The sequence below is a fragment of the Rhipicephalus microplus genome, chromosome X (assembly GCF_043290135.1).
Source record: "Rhipicephalus microplus isolate Deutch F79 chromosome X, USDA_Rmic, whole genome shotgun sequence".
Classification (NCBI taxonomy): domain Eukaryota; kingdom Metazoa; phylum Arthropoda; class Arachnida; order Ixodida; family Ixodidae; genus Rhipicephalus; species Rhipicephalus microplus.
The window spans coordinates 422,602,618-422,616,060 of record NC_134710.1 but is presented as its reverse complement, the minus strand read 5'-3'; the positions used below and the strand labels follow the sequence as shown (position 1 = coordinate 422,616,060).

Genomic DNA, 13,443 nt, shown 5'->3' with positions numbered 1-13,443 from the left:
GTCTAACTCCTCTGTGTCCTACGCTGCTGTCGGTCCATTCTTTTCGGATGCTGGCCCCCTACATCCAGGCACAAGTATCTTCACAGCGGAAGCCTATGCGATACTTGTGGCGGCTAAACACAGCAAGCAATTACAAATACAAAAAGCAGTAATTTATACAGACTCCCTCAGTGTAGTAACGGCTCTGCACACTCTTAAAAAAACACAAAAACCCAGTCCTTGTCTCACTTTACTCCATTTTATGCACACTCTACACACTCAAACAACATGTTGTAGTGTGCTGGGTGCCAGGGCACCGTGAGATTCAAGGCAACGTGAGGGCAGATCAGCTCGCTGCATCCGTCCACAAAAGCACTGCCCCTACACCCATATCAATCCCGGCCCTTGATCTTAAGCCGTCTCTCAAACGAAACCTCAGAGTATACTGGCAGAGCAAGTGGGATACACACACACAAAACAAACTACAAGTTATTAAGCCACACCTTGGTCATTGGCTGCCCGTATCGAAATCGCGTCATACAGAGGTAATACTATCGAGACTCAGGATAGGACACACATACACGACACACACACACCTTTTGTCCGGTGGCGATCCACCATTGTGTGACAGATGTGATGAAGCATTAACAGTCCTTCACATTTTAATTCAGTGCAAACAATTGGACACTGTAAGAAAACAACACTTTCCATTACCCTACCGACAACATATACCTTTACACCCTGCAATGTTCATCGGTAGGGAACCGCTTTTTAGTCACAAATCATTGTTAGCGTTTTTTAAAGAAATTCATAGTTTTCCTATCATATACCCGGGCATCCCGTAGCATGATCTCTCCAGAGAGGTTTTTGCTGCGGTGGTTACACAAAAAAGCACTTGCCTCACGGCCCTTGGACGCAAGGGTATGAAAGAGTGAGGCACTTGTGCTAATGCCATACATACCCACCATCGTCTTTTATTATCACCAATTTTTGTCATCTATTCACACCACACACACCTTTCACGGCATGGTCATGATTTTATTACTTGTATGTTTTTACCCGCCTTACCGCGAGGAATTTTATGGCCCTTATACAGCCGCTTATCACAATCATTGTCAGTATTTTTAGTAAGATGAATTGGCGCTCTTTGGCCGTGAAATGGCCCTTGCGCCATAAAACATCAAACATCATCATCATCACTCATGGGCACTCACTGCGGCCGCGGCGGCTGCATGTTCGATGGAGTCGAAAATGCTTGAAGCTTGTGTCCTTAGATTTAGGTGCACGTTAAAGAACCCCAGCTGGTGTAAATTTTAGAGCCTTCCACAAGGGCATCTCTGATAATGATATGGTGGTTTTGGGACGTTAAACCCCACAATTAGTATAGGCACTCACTCGCACCCTCACATCTCATGCCCATTGCTACTTATTGTAGGTGCTATCTCACGCCCACTCAAGCTCATGGGTACTCATTCCTATTTATACTCGCACTCAAGTGTTTTTTTTTTGTATTGTCACACCTACTCGGACTCATCAATAGCCACTCGCGTTGATACTCACGTACACTCACATACCTACTAGCTCGATTTCACACTCACTCCTCCACACACCCGAAGCACATACGCTCTTACTCATCTATTCAGACACAAACGAACTCTATCACGTCCACACTCGCGCCATTTCACACTCATTCACGTTCATACTCACACGTGCTCATTTCCATTGGTACTCGCTCACTTTAAGCTGGTGAGTTCAAGTGGTGAATTCAACTGGTGGGGTAGAGAAGTTTGTCTTTCGAATTTTGAAAAAATAAAGTATGTTCCACCGAAATTGCGAAATAGTGTGAATGCCATAGCAACATGTCGTAATTTTTGCACAAAGCAAGGCTAGCAGCTAATTTTATTTGATCTAAAATCACACAACTACAAAATGCTGGTGCATTGGAATACGGTCGCTCCCAAGAGATGTTGCTTTCATGCCCTTCATCACTTCAATGGTGACACCGCACCGAGCAAAGGTCACAAGGCGTAGAATGGTATACGAGCCGTTTGCTGATATATGTGGATAGTGCTCACGCTTATATGCATGCATAGGGCGAGAGGGGTGGACACGCCCTTGCCATCTAAGAGAGTGTAGGGGGCTCCCAAGCTGCTCTTTACATTGACCTAATAAGAGAGGCAATGCGATTAATTTATTTCCCCCCCATCCTTGAAGGGATCCCTGCGCCCACTTGACTCATGCACGCCAACACTCACCACAGTGCCCTAAATGGTTATAGTTTCTGTGGCAGCCACAGCAATTATAATGTGCCAGCAAGCCCTTAAAGATGTATGAGCAAGCCCTCACTTTTCTTTTCTATGAAGAAAATGCAATACCGCAGTGCATGCCTTTTCAGTAGTGGCTTCTTCTGACCATATTTTTCATCTTTTTCTTGTGCAACGAGCATGGCTTGCTTGGTTTTATTGTGCTAGGCAGTTGTTGTTTTTTTTATTATTTTTTGTTCATTATATTTTTTACTATAGTTTGTTTATATCGTGGGTGTGCTTGATGCTTTGAAAGGATCCCTAAACTACCTAGAGGTCAAAATTATCTTGTGTGTCGGGGGGGGGGGGGGGGGGGATTGTGCATGAGTGTATGACAAACACGGAGCCGTGAGAATTTTTGAAAACGGTGCCGTAATAGCAGAGTTAAAAGCGTTTGATTATCAAAACCGTGACGATCCCTCCTTTTTCTCTCTCTTGCGCTACCCTCCATGGTATGCTCTCCCAAAGCCGCTTTGCCCTCTCGCCGAGCGCCCCTCTCATGCTCCTCCCAATCTCGCGTGGCATAAGCCGTCACTCACCCGCTGCTTGGAACGTCTACTTCCGGTTGTGGCGACGCCATCCCTCCGTCAACTGCATGTTTGTTGGCCATAGAGTTTCATACATTAATACCTAGAAGGGAATCCGGCGCTAGTGTCTACAAGGGCTCCTTCAGCAACGCGTGTACTTCCATGGGAATCATGGGAAGTACAGGCTTCGGATCTGCTTCGGATGGATTACATTCCTAAAATTTGCAACGCTTGTTTGCCAAGTATAAAAGAAAGCTATATGAAGTTATTTAATTTTTTTTTACGCAAACTTTATTGTAAAACAATATTGTTACTATGCGGTAGAAGTGAAGCCTGAACAAATTTAACCACCAGGGTATGCATCGCTCTGCTACTGCGTAGGGAGCCGTCCTGTACGCGAGTTCCGCTTTTTTGGGTGCTGTCAACCTAGGACCCACCACTTGCCGCCACCTGCTAAAACACAATGTTGCCAGTCCTTGTTCCCATAGCAACAAGTGCCATTGTGGTCCTCGCGGCCACGCGTTCCTACTTCGCTGCACTGCACCAGCTGCATGTTGGTGCGGGTGTGCAAGCTGCGGTATAAGCTCCGTTTGACTACACCGTAGACCTAGCTTCCGCTACGACAGCATCCTCGCGCTAAGCCCACGTACGAGAACTTTGGAGTGTAAATGCCATGGTGCTGTGTGCCGCAATGCAAAACCATCTGGAGACTATTCGGCTTTCCAACTTGCTCTAGCCAACGGAAGCGCTGCCCAGATCGATGGACGGACACACAAACAAAAGCACGGCAGACAAACAGATGCACGGACAGGCAGAAGCACGGATGGACAGATGCACAGACAAACTGACAGGCGTTTCGCCCCACTCGTCATCATTCACTCTGTGAATACAGACAAACCCGGCTATAACAAAACTCACGGGGCGCGAAAATATTTCCTTGAAGCTAGAATTTATTTGTAGAGAAATTGAAAAAATATAGCTGATGTGTAACAAAGTGCTTGATTGGACTTGTTGGTGCTGAAGAAAGGGCTTAACAGCGCAAATAACAGGAGGGGATAGAAGAGATGAGAACAGAGCGCTGAACTAACAATCAAAGTTTATTGCAAACCAACCGCAATATATAGGAAAACAGAATCTGTGCATATCCACGCAACATCAGCAAAATCGCACATACATCTGCCAAACGGTCTACCTTACCAAGAGCCAGTCATATCAGTGGACCCTACATAACTAATTTCACAGCCGTGATGAAAAATCGAAGGTACGCTAACACAGGAAGCACCAAATCATTGAATGAGGAATGCTTCACTGCTCTCGCGCTGATTTCTATATCGCCCCATAATCAGACACTTGTTAAAAATTGGCTGACAGCGACACTTTTTACAGTGGTCCGCCAAGTGGCTGGGAACGGAGCCTTTTAGAGAGTAAGCGGGCTCTTTCAAGCGATCAATAATGCATCGGCCAGTTTGGCCAATGTTACAGAGCCCGCATGTAAACAATATCTTGTATATAATCACTAAAACACATTCAACATACCGCGTAGCGTGTTTCTTAGTGCATGCTTCTTTCTTAGGCCCTTCACTAGTAACCCTGCGACATTGCCCAGCGAGCTTGTCGTGTGCACAGAACACAACTCGTACACCTATTTTGCCAGCCACCTTCTTTAGCCTATGGGAAACCTCGTGTACATTGCGAATAACAGCCGTGCTGTTTGTTGATTCTCTGTTCTTCAATTGGTTACTTTACGACAAAAGGAGGGGGATGTTAAGGTTTTAAATACAGAAGTTTTATGTGTCATGGCATTCTTCTAAAATTGTACAAGGAATTATGGAGGTTACTTGTGTGCCATTAATTATGTAATAATTAATGGCACACAAGTAACCAAGCACACAAGTAACACATTAATTAGTATAAAGATTTTAGAACCACATGGCGGATGATGTGGTGTTTCGGTTTCGTTTCCATGGTTGCCAGGTTCGATTTCATGTAAAATGTTTTTACCCTCCAGGGGCGCTAATCTGTGTATATATGCACGGCATTGTACATAATAAAGGAGCCTGCTTGGCTACCAGCTTCTGCGTACCTCGTGTCGACCAGCGCTTCAGCGCCGTGCTCTGTGTTCTCCGTGCAGCGCGTCCGCCGCACGATACTACATTTTGGCGACGAGGATCTGCAATCCACGTGCATCAGGCATCAAGGTGGGCATACAGCCTTCTTCATCGTACTGTGGACTCAGCATCCATGCAAGCTGTCCCACCACTACTGTATTTCCTGCTTATATTCTACTTTTCTACACTTTCTGTGCCAGTCCGGTCACAAGGCCTATCTACGTGCGCATCTCTCCTGAACTGCCGTCTCGACGCTCTCTTCGGCAAGCATGAACGCGGCTATCTCTTCGCCTCCGTTCCTTCAGTGCCCCAGTGTACCGCCTATTCCATGGAGGCAGCGGCGTCTTGTGTTGCAGGTTTACATCGATGCCACTGCCAGGGATGCCACGCCGAAACACAAGAAGGCGCTGCTCCTGAACACTTTGGGCGTCGAGGGACTCGGCACTTACCTGCGTGCCGCGGAAGATGAGCAGCGGTCGGGAGCCGACCGGCCAACTCAGGAGCTTTTTCCTGCCTAAAGGCAGCTCTAACTCGCTCTTGTCACCACCAGATAGAATGTAGTTTTTCACACCAAGTTCATTGCCTTCAACAAGCAGGTCTTCCTAATCTCCTGCTAACTTTTATTGCCGAGACTCTCCTTACGTCACTAAGAGTGCCTGATAAGGGACAAAGCAACAGCCTACTGAACAAACCACATTCTAGCACGGCTGATATTCCCAGCGTACACGAGGTTTCCCATAGGCTAAAGAAGGTCGCTGGCAAAATGAGTGTACGAGTTGTGTTCTGTGCACGCGACAAGCTCGCTGGGTTAATAGTGAAGGGCCTATGAAAGACGCATGCACTAAAAAACACGCTACGCTGTACGTTGAATGTGTTTTAGCGATTATATACAAGATATTGTTTACATGCGGGCTCTGTAACATCGGCCAAACTGGCCGATGCAATAATGATCGCTTGAGGGAGCACACTTACTCTCTAAAAAGCTTCGTTCCCAGCCACTTCGGGGACCACTGTAGAAAGTGTGGCTGTCAGTTAATTTTTGACAAGTGTCTGATTATGGGGTGATATAAAAATCAGCGCGAAATTATCGAAGCCTTCCACATTCAACGATTTGGTGCTTGCTGTGTTCAGTAACCTTCGATTTTTCTTCACAGCTGTGAAATTAGTTCTAGGGTCCACTGATACGACTGGCTCTTGGTAAGAGAGGCCATATGTGTGATTTTTCTGATGTTGCGTGGTTATGCGCAGATTCTGTTTTCTTATATATTGCAGTTAGTTTGCAATAAACTCTGGTTGTTAGTTCAGCGCTCTGTTCTCCTCTCTTCTATCACCTTATGTCGTTTGCACTGTTAAGCACTTTCTTTGTCTGCCATAGCTGATCAGAGCCAGCAAAACACAGGAACATTTATTCTTAAAATTAAAAAAGTGTCCACTGCTTCCTATTCTTTTCCAGCAGCGTCATGACATGGTTCGCAGTAATTCAGAGCGAAGCCTTGGTGAAAACCACGCTGAAACAATGCCTACAACCGCTTTCGTGAACGTACCCAACAGTTGCATTAACACGTTAACACCAGCAGCTGTCTGCCGTCAAAGGGTATTCGACAACGCTGAGATGAAGGCTGGATATCATGGAGCGGTGACTATTGCCTTATTCTATGTCATTCTTATCATTAATCACTCGCGGCTAGCTGATTTGGTTGATAATAAGGATGAACAGCCGCTCTGATTAGGTACTACACCGGCCAAGCACGAATAAAATGATAAGCATTGGAATCAGAAAGGCATCGCAGGTGCACCTAGCAGCTGCGGCAGCTGCATGAAGGAAACCATGAACGGAGCAACTGAGCTTCGGCTTCGGATCGTTTGCGGCTCGAAAGCAAGCCAGTCGCAAAAGCAGGGCCTTTCAGGGCAGTCTCATTGCTATCGTTGTCGAGCAATGGCGGCATCCATGCTTGCTGAATAGCGAGGGTTTCTGGTGGTGCCAACGTGTGTTTGACTGCGACGTATTTTCAGGTTCTGAAAATGCATCAAAATGTGAAAGATTGGGTTTTCTGTATAGCAGTAAATATTTGAGCTTGGAATTGCATCGTGAAATTTCGTTGAAGCAGGACTGCAGGAAAAAAGTGTTCGTTGTGGCGGCAATATTTATGCATTGACTCCTATAGATTGCTGACAGGGAACCGTGAATTTTTCGTTGCAGCGGAAATTTCGTTGAAGCGGCCTTTGTTGTAACGGGGTTAGACTGTGTGCTGTAAATTTTTCTTGTGCAAAACGGTGAATACTTTCAGAAAATAACCCTCCAGCTTTCAGAACTTGCTATATATAAAAAAAACTACCCCCTTCTCGTTGAAACTCACGCTACTTTCAATCTAAATGAGCGACCGCTGAGAACCAACATGGTGGCCTGTCAAGTATGGCGGCCGTTCTAGCCTCTTGCAAGCGACTATGATCGAACTTGTCAACAGCCTAGGCACGCGCACATGAAGGCACCCTACTGCTGCGTTTCAGATTTTGCATCAAGATATAATAAAATATTTTTACTACACTTGACTACAAACATGCTTGTTTTTCACACGAAAGTACACATTATTTATTTATGTAGATAAGAGTACAATATCAAGTGAGGAACATTTAACAATTCATCTGCTGCAATGCCAGATGGGTCTGTCCAAGTGATCTGCCCCCAATTCATCTCTCGTATTGTTCTGAAGTTGAGTAAGAGGAGCATGACGGTACATCGGCTTAGCTTCGTCGTTGTTTTGCAGTCGATTCGAACTGGCTTGAGACGCATCTATGCATAGCAGTCAGTAGACAACGCTTCGTTTAAACTTCCAAACATGACTCGTAAAGCTCCAACATCTCAGCAAATTAAAAGACATAGTGTTCTTCAGCCTCTACGAACAACAAAGGCACTGCTTCAATGCTTTTCACCGCACACCACTACTCGCGCTGCGCGGAGAACGAAACTTAAACCGTAGAAAAAGGTTCATAGACAGTTTATTAGCAAATCTAATCCAATCTGAAGGCTGTACTTCCCATAATTCTCGGGGGGGGGGGGGGGGGGGGTACACGATCGCAGCACCAGATTCCTTTCTAGGTATTATTGTATGAAAGTCTATGTTGTTGGCGAACCGTGGCTGCAATGCCAGCCCGTGCCTATAGGAATCGTGCCGGCATGTACCGTATTTACTCGCATAATCCTCGCACTTTTTTTTGGTGGAAAACCAATGCAAAGTTGGGGGGTGCGAGAGTTACGCGGGGAAAACTTTCCACGAAAACATACAAAAATGAAGTGGCCGCAAACCGGGATTCTCACACCAGCAACTAACAGCAAACTTTGAGAAGTACTAATTAAAACTTACCTTAACAATAAAAGCACAGGTTCAACACGAGGCAAGATTTATTTGAAACACAAAAAGTGCAAGCAAATAGTCAAGAATTAGAATACCATACGCAAAGCTTGTGGGCGTTACGGGCGTGGCAGTAGCGTTCGATGCTCAACAGGATCCCTCAAAAGGTAAGCGTAGGACGTCAGTATTGGGCTGATAACTATTTAACAGAAGCGTCAGCAGTTTTCTTTTCTGAAAAAATTAAGTTTACCATCAATCCCAGTTTTAGGAACACAGCAGGCCCAAGGTGTCTTCGTGGCTTTCAGATGCCGTCACCAGTAGCGAACACATAACTCATATGCTCCGAAAGGCCTACCGGCGGCCCTGTTGCCGTTTTTTAGATCATGATCTATCACTTTCAACTTGAAAGCAGTCGTGTAGCTTCAGTATCGCCCCATAACTTGACAAGATTACCGACACAACATACAAAACGCGCCGCAATGCGCACTTGCCACTTTGGCTTGGCTTGGCTTGGATTGAATCTCCGTGCAATAACAGTATGCTTGATGCTTAAGAGATAGCACCAGATGGTGCGTGCTATCATCATCAGTGGCTGGAACGAGCAGACGACATTATTGCGGCAGTTTTCGGGGGTGCGATAATTACTCGAGGAAAAAAAAACATATTTTTGTTGGGCGATGTGGGGGGTGTGAGAATTATCGAGTGTGTAGATTACGCGAGTAAATACGGTACCCTGCATTGTGCACACTGTAAGAGGCCGGAGGCACGTGCCGGGCACTGGAATGCGGTGTCGGTGCGCGAGACCCCGATGGTGTGCAGACACGCCAAGTTCACATACAAGATTGGTCGAAAAAAGGCTCGTGGCAGGCGACTCCAGCCATGATGGAAAATCGGAGGATGAGCTAGCACTGTGCTGTAGAGCTTGCAACTGTGAAGGAAAGGAAGGAAGGTCAGTATCGCTACAACAACGAACGCAGTAGAGCTGCCCGCTTCTGAAGGACGTCCGCGTAAAAGGCCCGAGAAGTGGCACAGCAGTACCTGGGGGGACTACAGTCGATGTCCGATTTCCTGGACGCCCGAAATTCAGGGCATGCCTGATTTCCTGGACTCATCTGTGGCACCGTCAAGTTCCCCATAGACTCAATGTATTAAATAGTCCGAGCTTCTGGACGCTCATAGCCCTCAGCATCCGATTTCTCTGACTTTTTACTGTTAACCGCTGACCCAAAGTCACCACCATCGCCGCCATTTTGGTTGTTTTCATATCCTCAAACCCGCCATACTCGATCGCAGGTATGGCCAGCAGCACTGCCGCCGGCCGCCGCACCGCACCACGGCTGCCGTAACCTCGAAACCGCGCGTTTCAATCCATCGCCAGCCGTAGCTTAGCCAAGCCAAACCTCTCTGTGTTCGTTCACGTGTTGTTTTGTCAGCTCTGCGGTCGTGTCTGCGGTTGATCGTTTGCTACTGTGGGCTATTTTTAGTGGTCACGTATCCCAATCTTCAGCATCCACCAATTTCCTAGCTGTATTATGCTGCACTTTTCGTCAAGCGAATTTGCCGTTCACAGCAATGGCACCGACTGCTCCTTTGTCTTCGTCCGTGTCTTCGAAGTGCACAAAGCCCCCTCGTAGGCTCACAATGGAAAAGAAAGCCGCCATCATTGAACAGCTCCAACGCAGTCGGTCGCAGGCAGAGGTGAAGGAGGAGTTCAGAATTTCGAAGCAAACTGTTTCAGACTTCATCAAAAACAAGGGGAACATCTTGGAAGTGGCTGCCAAATCAACTGGGACTGGAAAGAAGAATGCGAGCCAGGCTGTTTACCTCAAGCTCGAGGAAGCGCTCGCGGTGTTGCTCAGTGCCATGATCGCGAAGAAAATCCCGGTGTCAGGCAACATCCTGAAGCAGAAGGCAGAGGTTTTTGTGCTTCAGATGGGCATGAAGGACTTCAAGTTCAGCGATGGATGGCTTCGCAATTTCAAGAGCTGCAATGACTTAAAATTCAAGAAGATGTGCGGAGAAAGCGGCGCCGTCGACGATTCCGTTGTTGCCGAATATCGGGATTGAAAGCTGCAGTCCTTGCTTCAGCAATTTCCACCTAATGATATTTTCAACTGCGACGAAACTGGACTGATCTACAAGCTGCTGCCAGTGAAAACGCTTGAAATTTGCTGGTGACCCCTGCCACGGCGGCAAGCACAGCAAGGAGCGGCTCACTGTCCTCGTTGGCAGCAACATGTCAGGCAGCGAGAAGCTTCCGTTACTAGTAATAGGCAAGTCGAAGAATCCAAGATGTTTCAAGGGGGCCGTGACTCTGTCTGTTCTCTATGAAGCTGACAAGAACGCGTGGGTAACGCAGCAGTTATTTGAAGCATATGTGTGCAAGCTGGACAGAAGGTTCGAGCAGCAAAATATAAAAGTTCTGCTGTTTGTGGATAACTGCGCTGCGCATGGTCACATCAAGGACCTAAAGGCTATACATATCGAATTTCTGCCGCCGAACACCACAGCTATCTTGATGGACCAAGGCGCGATTCGGAACTTAAAGAATCATTACAAATCACGCGTGCTCGGCCGCATGGTGCTCTGCTTTGACAATGGGAAAAGCTACGCTGTTAACCTCAGGTCTGCCGTCGGCATGCTAGCGGAATCGTGATAGGCAGTTGCGCAAGAGACTGCAGAACTGCTTTCCCCATGCGGGCTTCACACTCGACGCGTCTCGCCTCGAGTGGACAGTGTGTGTGACGAACTGCCATCCGCGGATGCTGCCTTCGACGATCTGCGAGCTGTTGACGTGCCGACTCCAGCCTGGATAACCTTTTAGGACTTGAGCTATGTGCGGACTTGACCGATGACGAAATCATTCGTGAAGTTATGGAGGATTCCGCTAGCTGCGACACCAAGAGCAGAAAGCCATCTCCTGCACAGCCAAGGAGCTCGGAGTTGGCGCGAGCAGTGATGACACTGTCATTGGTGTACAGCGGCAACATGACGTTGACTGAAATTGAAGTAGACATGATCATTGACAAGCGAAACACGGTGAAATAGAAAATAGGCCAATTCTTTGCACCCAAGTGCTGACCTATTAGGTAGAGCCGGCCACGTCGGATTTTTTTCTTTCTTCTTTTTATAAACGGCTCTTTTCAGAGTCACCTAAACGATGCATTGGCTGAATTGACTCAGTTGCGATGCATTGACTCGAATCGTTAACCTCTCCATCAGCGAAAAATACCTGCAAAAAAAATTGCATTTTCACGTGCGCTCGTTTTTCCGGACGTTTCCATGGTCCCTTGAGGGTCTAGGAAATCGGTCGTCAACTGTACAGCTCTTCCACTTCGAGCCAGAACGAATGTGTCCCACACTAGTCATCGGAATGTGTCAGGCCATGGACAAGTTGGGTTTGACCAAGTGGGTCGAAGATGACAGATAAGATCAGGACACCGACAATGAACACAAATGGCGCGTTGGGCGGAAAATACCGACGATGACCGTAGGTGCTTGAGAAGGACGTCAATGACAGACTCGACAAACTGTCAACACGGCAAGGGCACATAGTCGATGCGACAACGGGGTGAACTGTAAAAACATTTCGTTACCAAATCATCATTTGGGCTAGAGAGATTAGGGTTAAGGATTCAATTTGACTCGGATTGAAGTTCTAGTTTCGCTGTATAGCCAGTTACTGTGTGTTTGTTTTTTATTGCATTTTGTGTAGTATTAAAATTGGTTTGCCATGTAACCTCGGACTCGCATCTCTTTCTAAACTCCATCCAATGCGACACGGTGGACTCGTACCCACATGTGTGGGCAACACGGCAAACAACAATAAGCCAAATAAGCAGCGTGGACAGCTGCTTGCAGACTAAGCGGAAGCGATAGGCTCTTGACCAATCACAGCATATTTGTGGCTAGCGTGGATATTTGAACGGTGCGCCACAGATATTGGTACGGCATCACGTAGAGGCCCCAAAGGCCCGGCAAGAAGGGCGGATTGGTTCTTGGAATTGGTGGCGCATTGGCGGCTCGTAGCGCTTCATCATGTAGAATCGTTGATCGCGACGGTATTCTCCACACGATGTGTATGTTTACTTGAAAAAGTTTTAAAACATATCGGAGATGGTTTAGGGGCCCTTTAGGTTTTCGACTGCGTTGTCACCATTGCTCGAATGTCCTTTTTGGCAACTTGTCATGAGGGCTTTCGACTGTTTCATATCATCTTAAAATCTCTTTATTGCTTTGATACGTGCCATAAAATCTTGTATTCAAAGTGAACCAGTTCAGTGCTGTGTGTTTCTCACTAGTATTTTTGAGGCTGTTAAAAGCTGTCATAAATTAGAAGGTTAAATCACAAGTTTTTGTTAAATAGTGATGCCAACATAATTTTATTTAGAACAAGGTATTTCCGTCTTGACATAGAATTCGTGGGCAAAAATGTCAGGAGCATTTTTGTAATGATAATTTATTTTAAAATTTTGTTGTCTAAGAAAAGCACACCCTGTGTAGAGAAGTTTGTGTTGAAGTTTCACTGTGTCCGTATTGTTATGCAGGTGATCAGGACAGCCTACGAGAAATCTAGCCGGCTTGAAAAATGCATCCAGGTGGCTTGCGCTTGCTGAGACGTCACCACAATTTCTATTCATCTTGCAATAAAGTGACCTGAGAATTCAATTGTTTGCGTATTTTTTGTGTTTGTCTCATTGGCACTTTAGTCTTTCTACTAACATGCACCAACTAGGCCAACAAGAAGTTCTGTTTGAGATGTACTAGCTAGCAGCATCAAAGTTGCACTTAAACGCGGCACTCCACTGCATCTTTTACCATACTGCCACCCGCTTCTAGCAGTGGGTCATATGCCAAGGCAAAGGCTTAGACCACTAAAGAAAGAAGTGTGCCTGTGTCCTCGCTCTGGGGAGCAACCGCAACCAACGTGCTTGGTAAGAATCCTGTTGCTCAGACCTTGGTAAACTTTCTCTAGACCCCTGGAGTGATGTGACGAATGGCGGAGGTGCTGGGTAGCCTTTTACGGATGTTTCAGATCCCCCTGGAAGCTGCACCACAAGCCCAGTGCGAGTCGACACTCTTGTTCATCGTACCAGCCGCAGGATTAGTGGAAAGTCTGCTTTGTTTAAATCTTTCTCAGTACACAATGGGTTTTTATCTGATCTTTCAATATGCA

At 46.5% G+C, this 13,443-nt stretch overlaps 1 protein-coding gene across 2 annotated transcripts in view; it reads left to right on the top strand.

Moving 5' to 3' along the window:
* The window catches only part of LOC119160937 (DNA mismatch repair protein Msh6), a 619,403-nt gene extending 606,468 nt beyond the window's left edge, over positions 1–12,935 (top strand). For both annotated transcript variants that reach the window (XM_075880344.1, XM_037413220.2), the window contains one exon: positions 12,815–12,935. In XM_075880344.1, coding sequence (XP_075736459.1) covers positions 12,815–12,883 — 69 coding nt within the window. In that variant the 3' untranslated portion in view covers positions 12,884–12,935. The remainder of the gene's footprint in view (positions 1–12,814) is intronic.
* Positions 12,936–13,443: the final 508 nt, after the last annotated feature.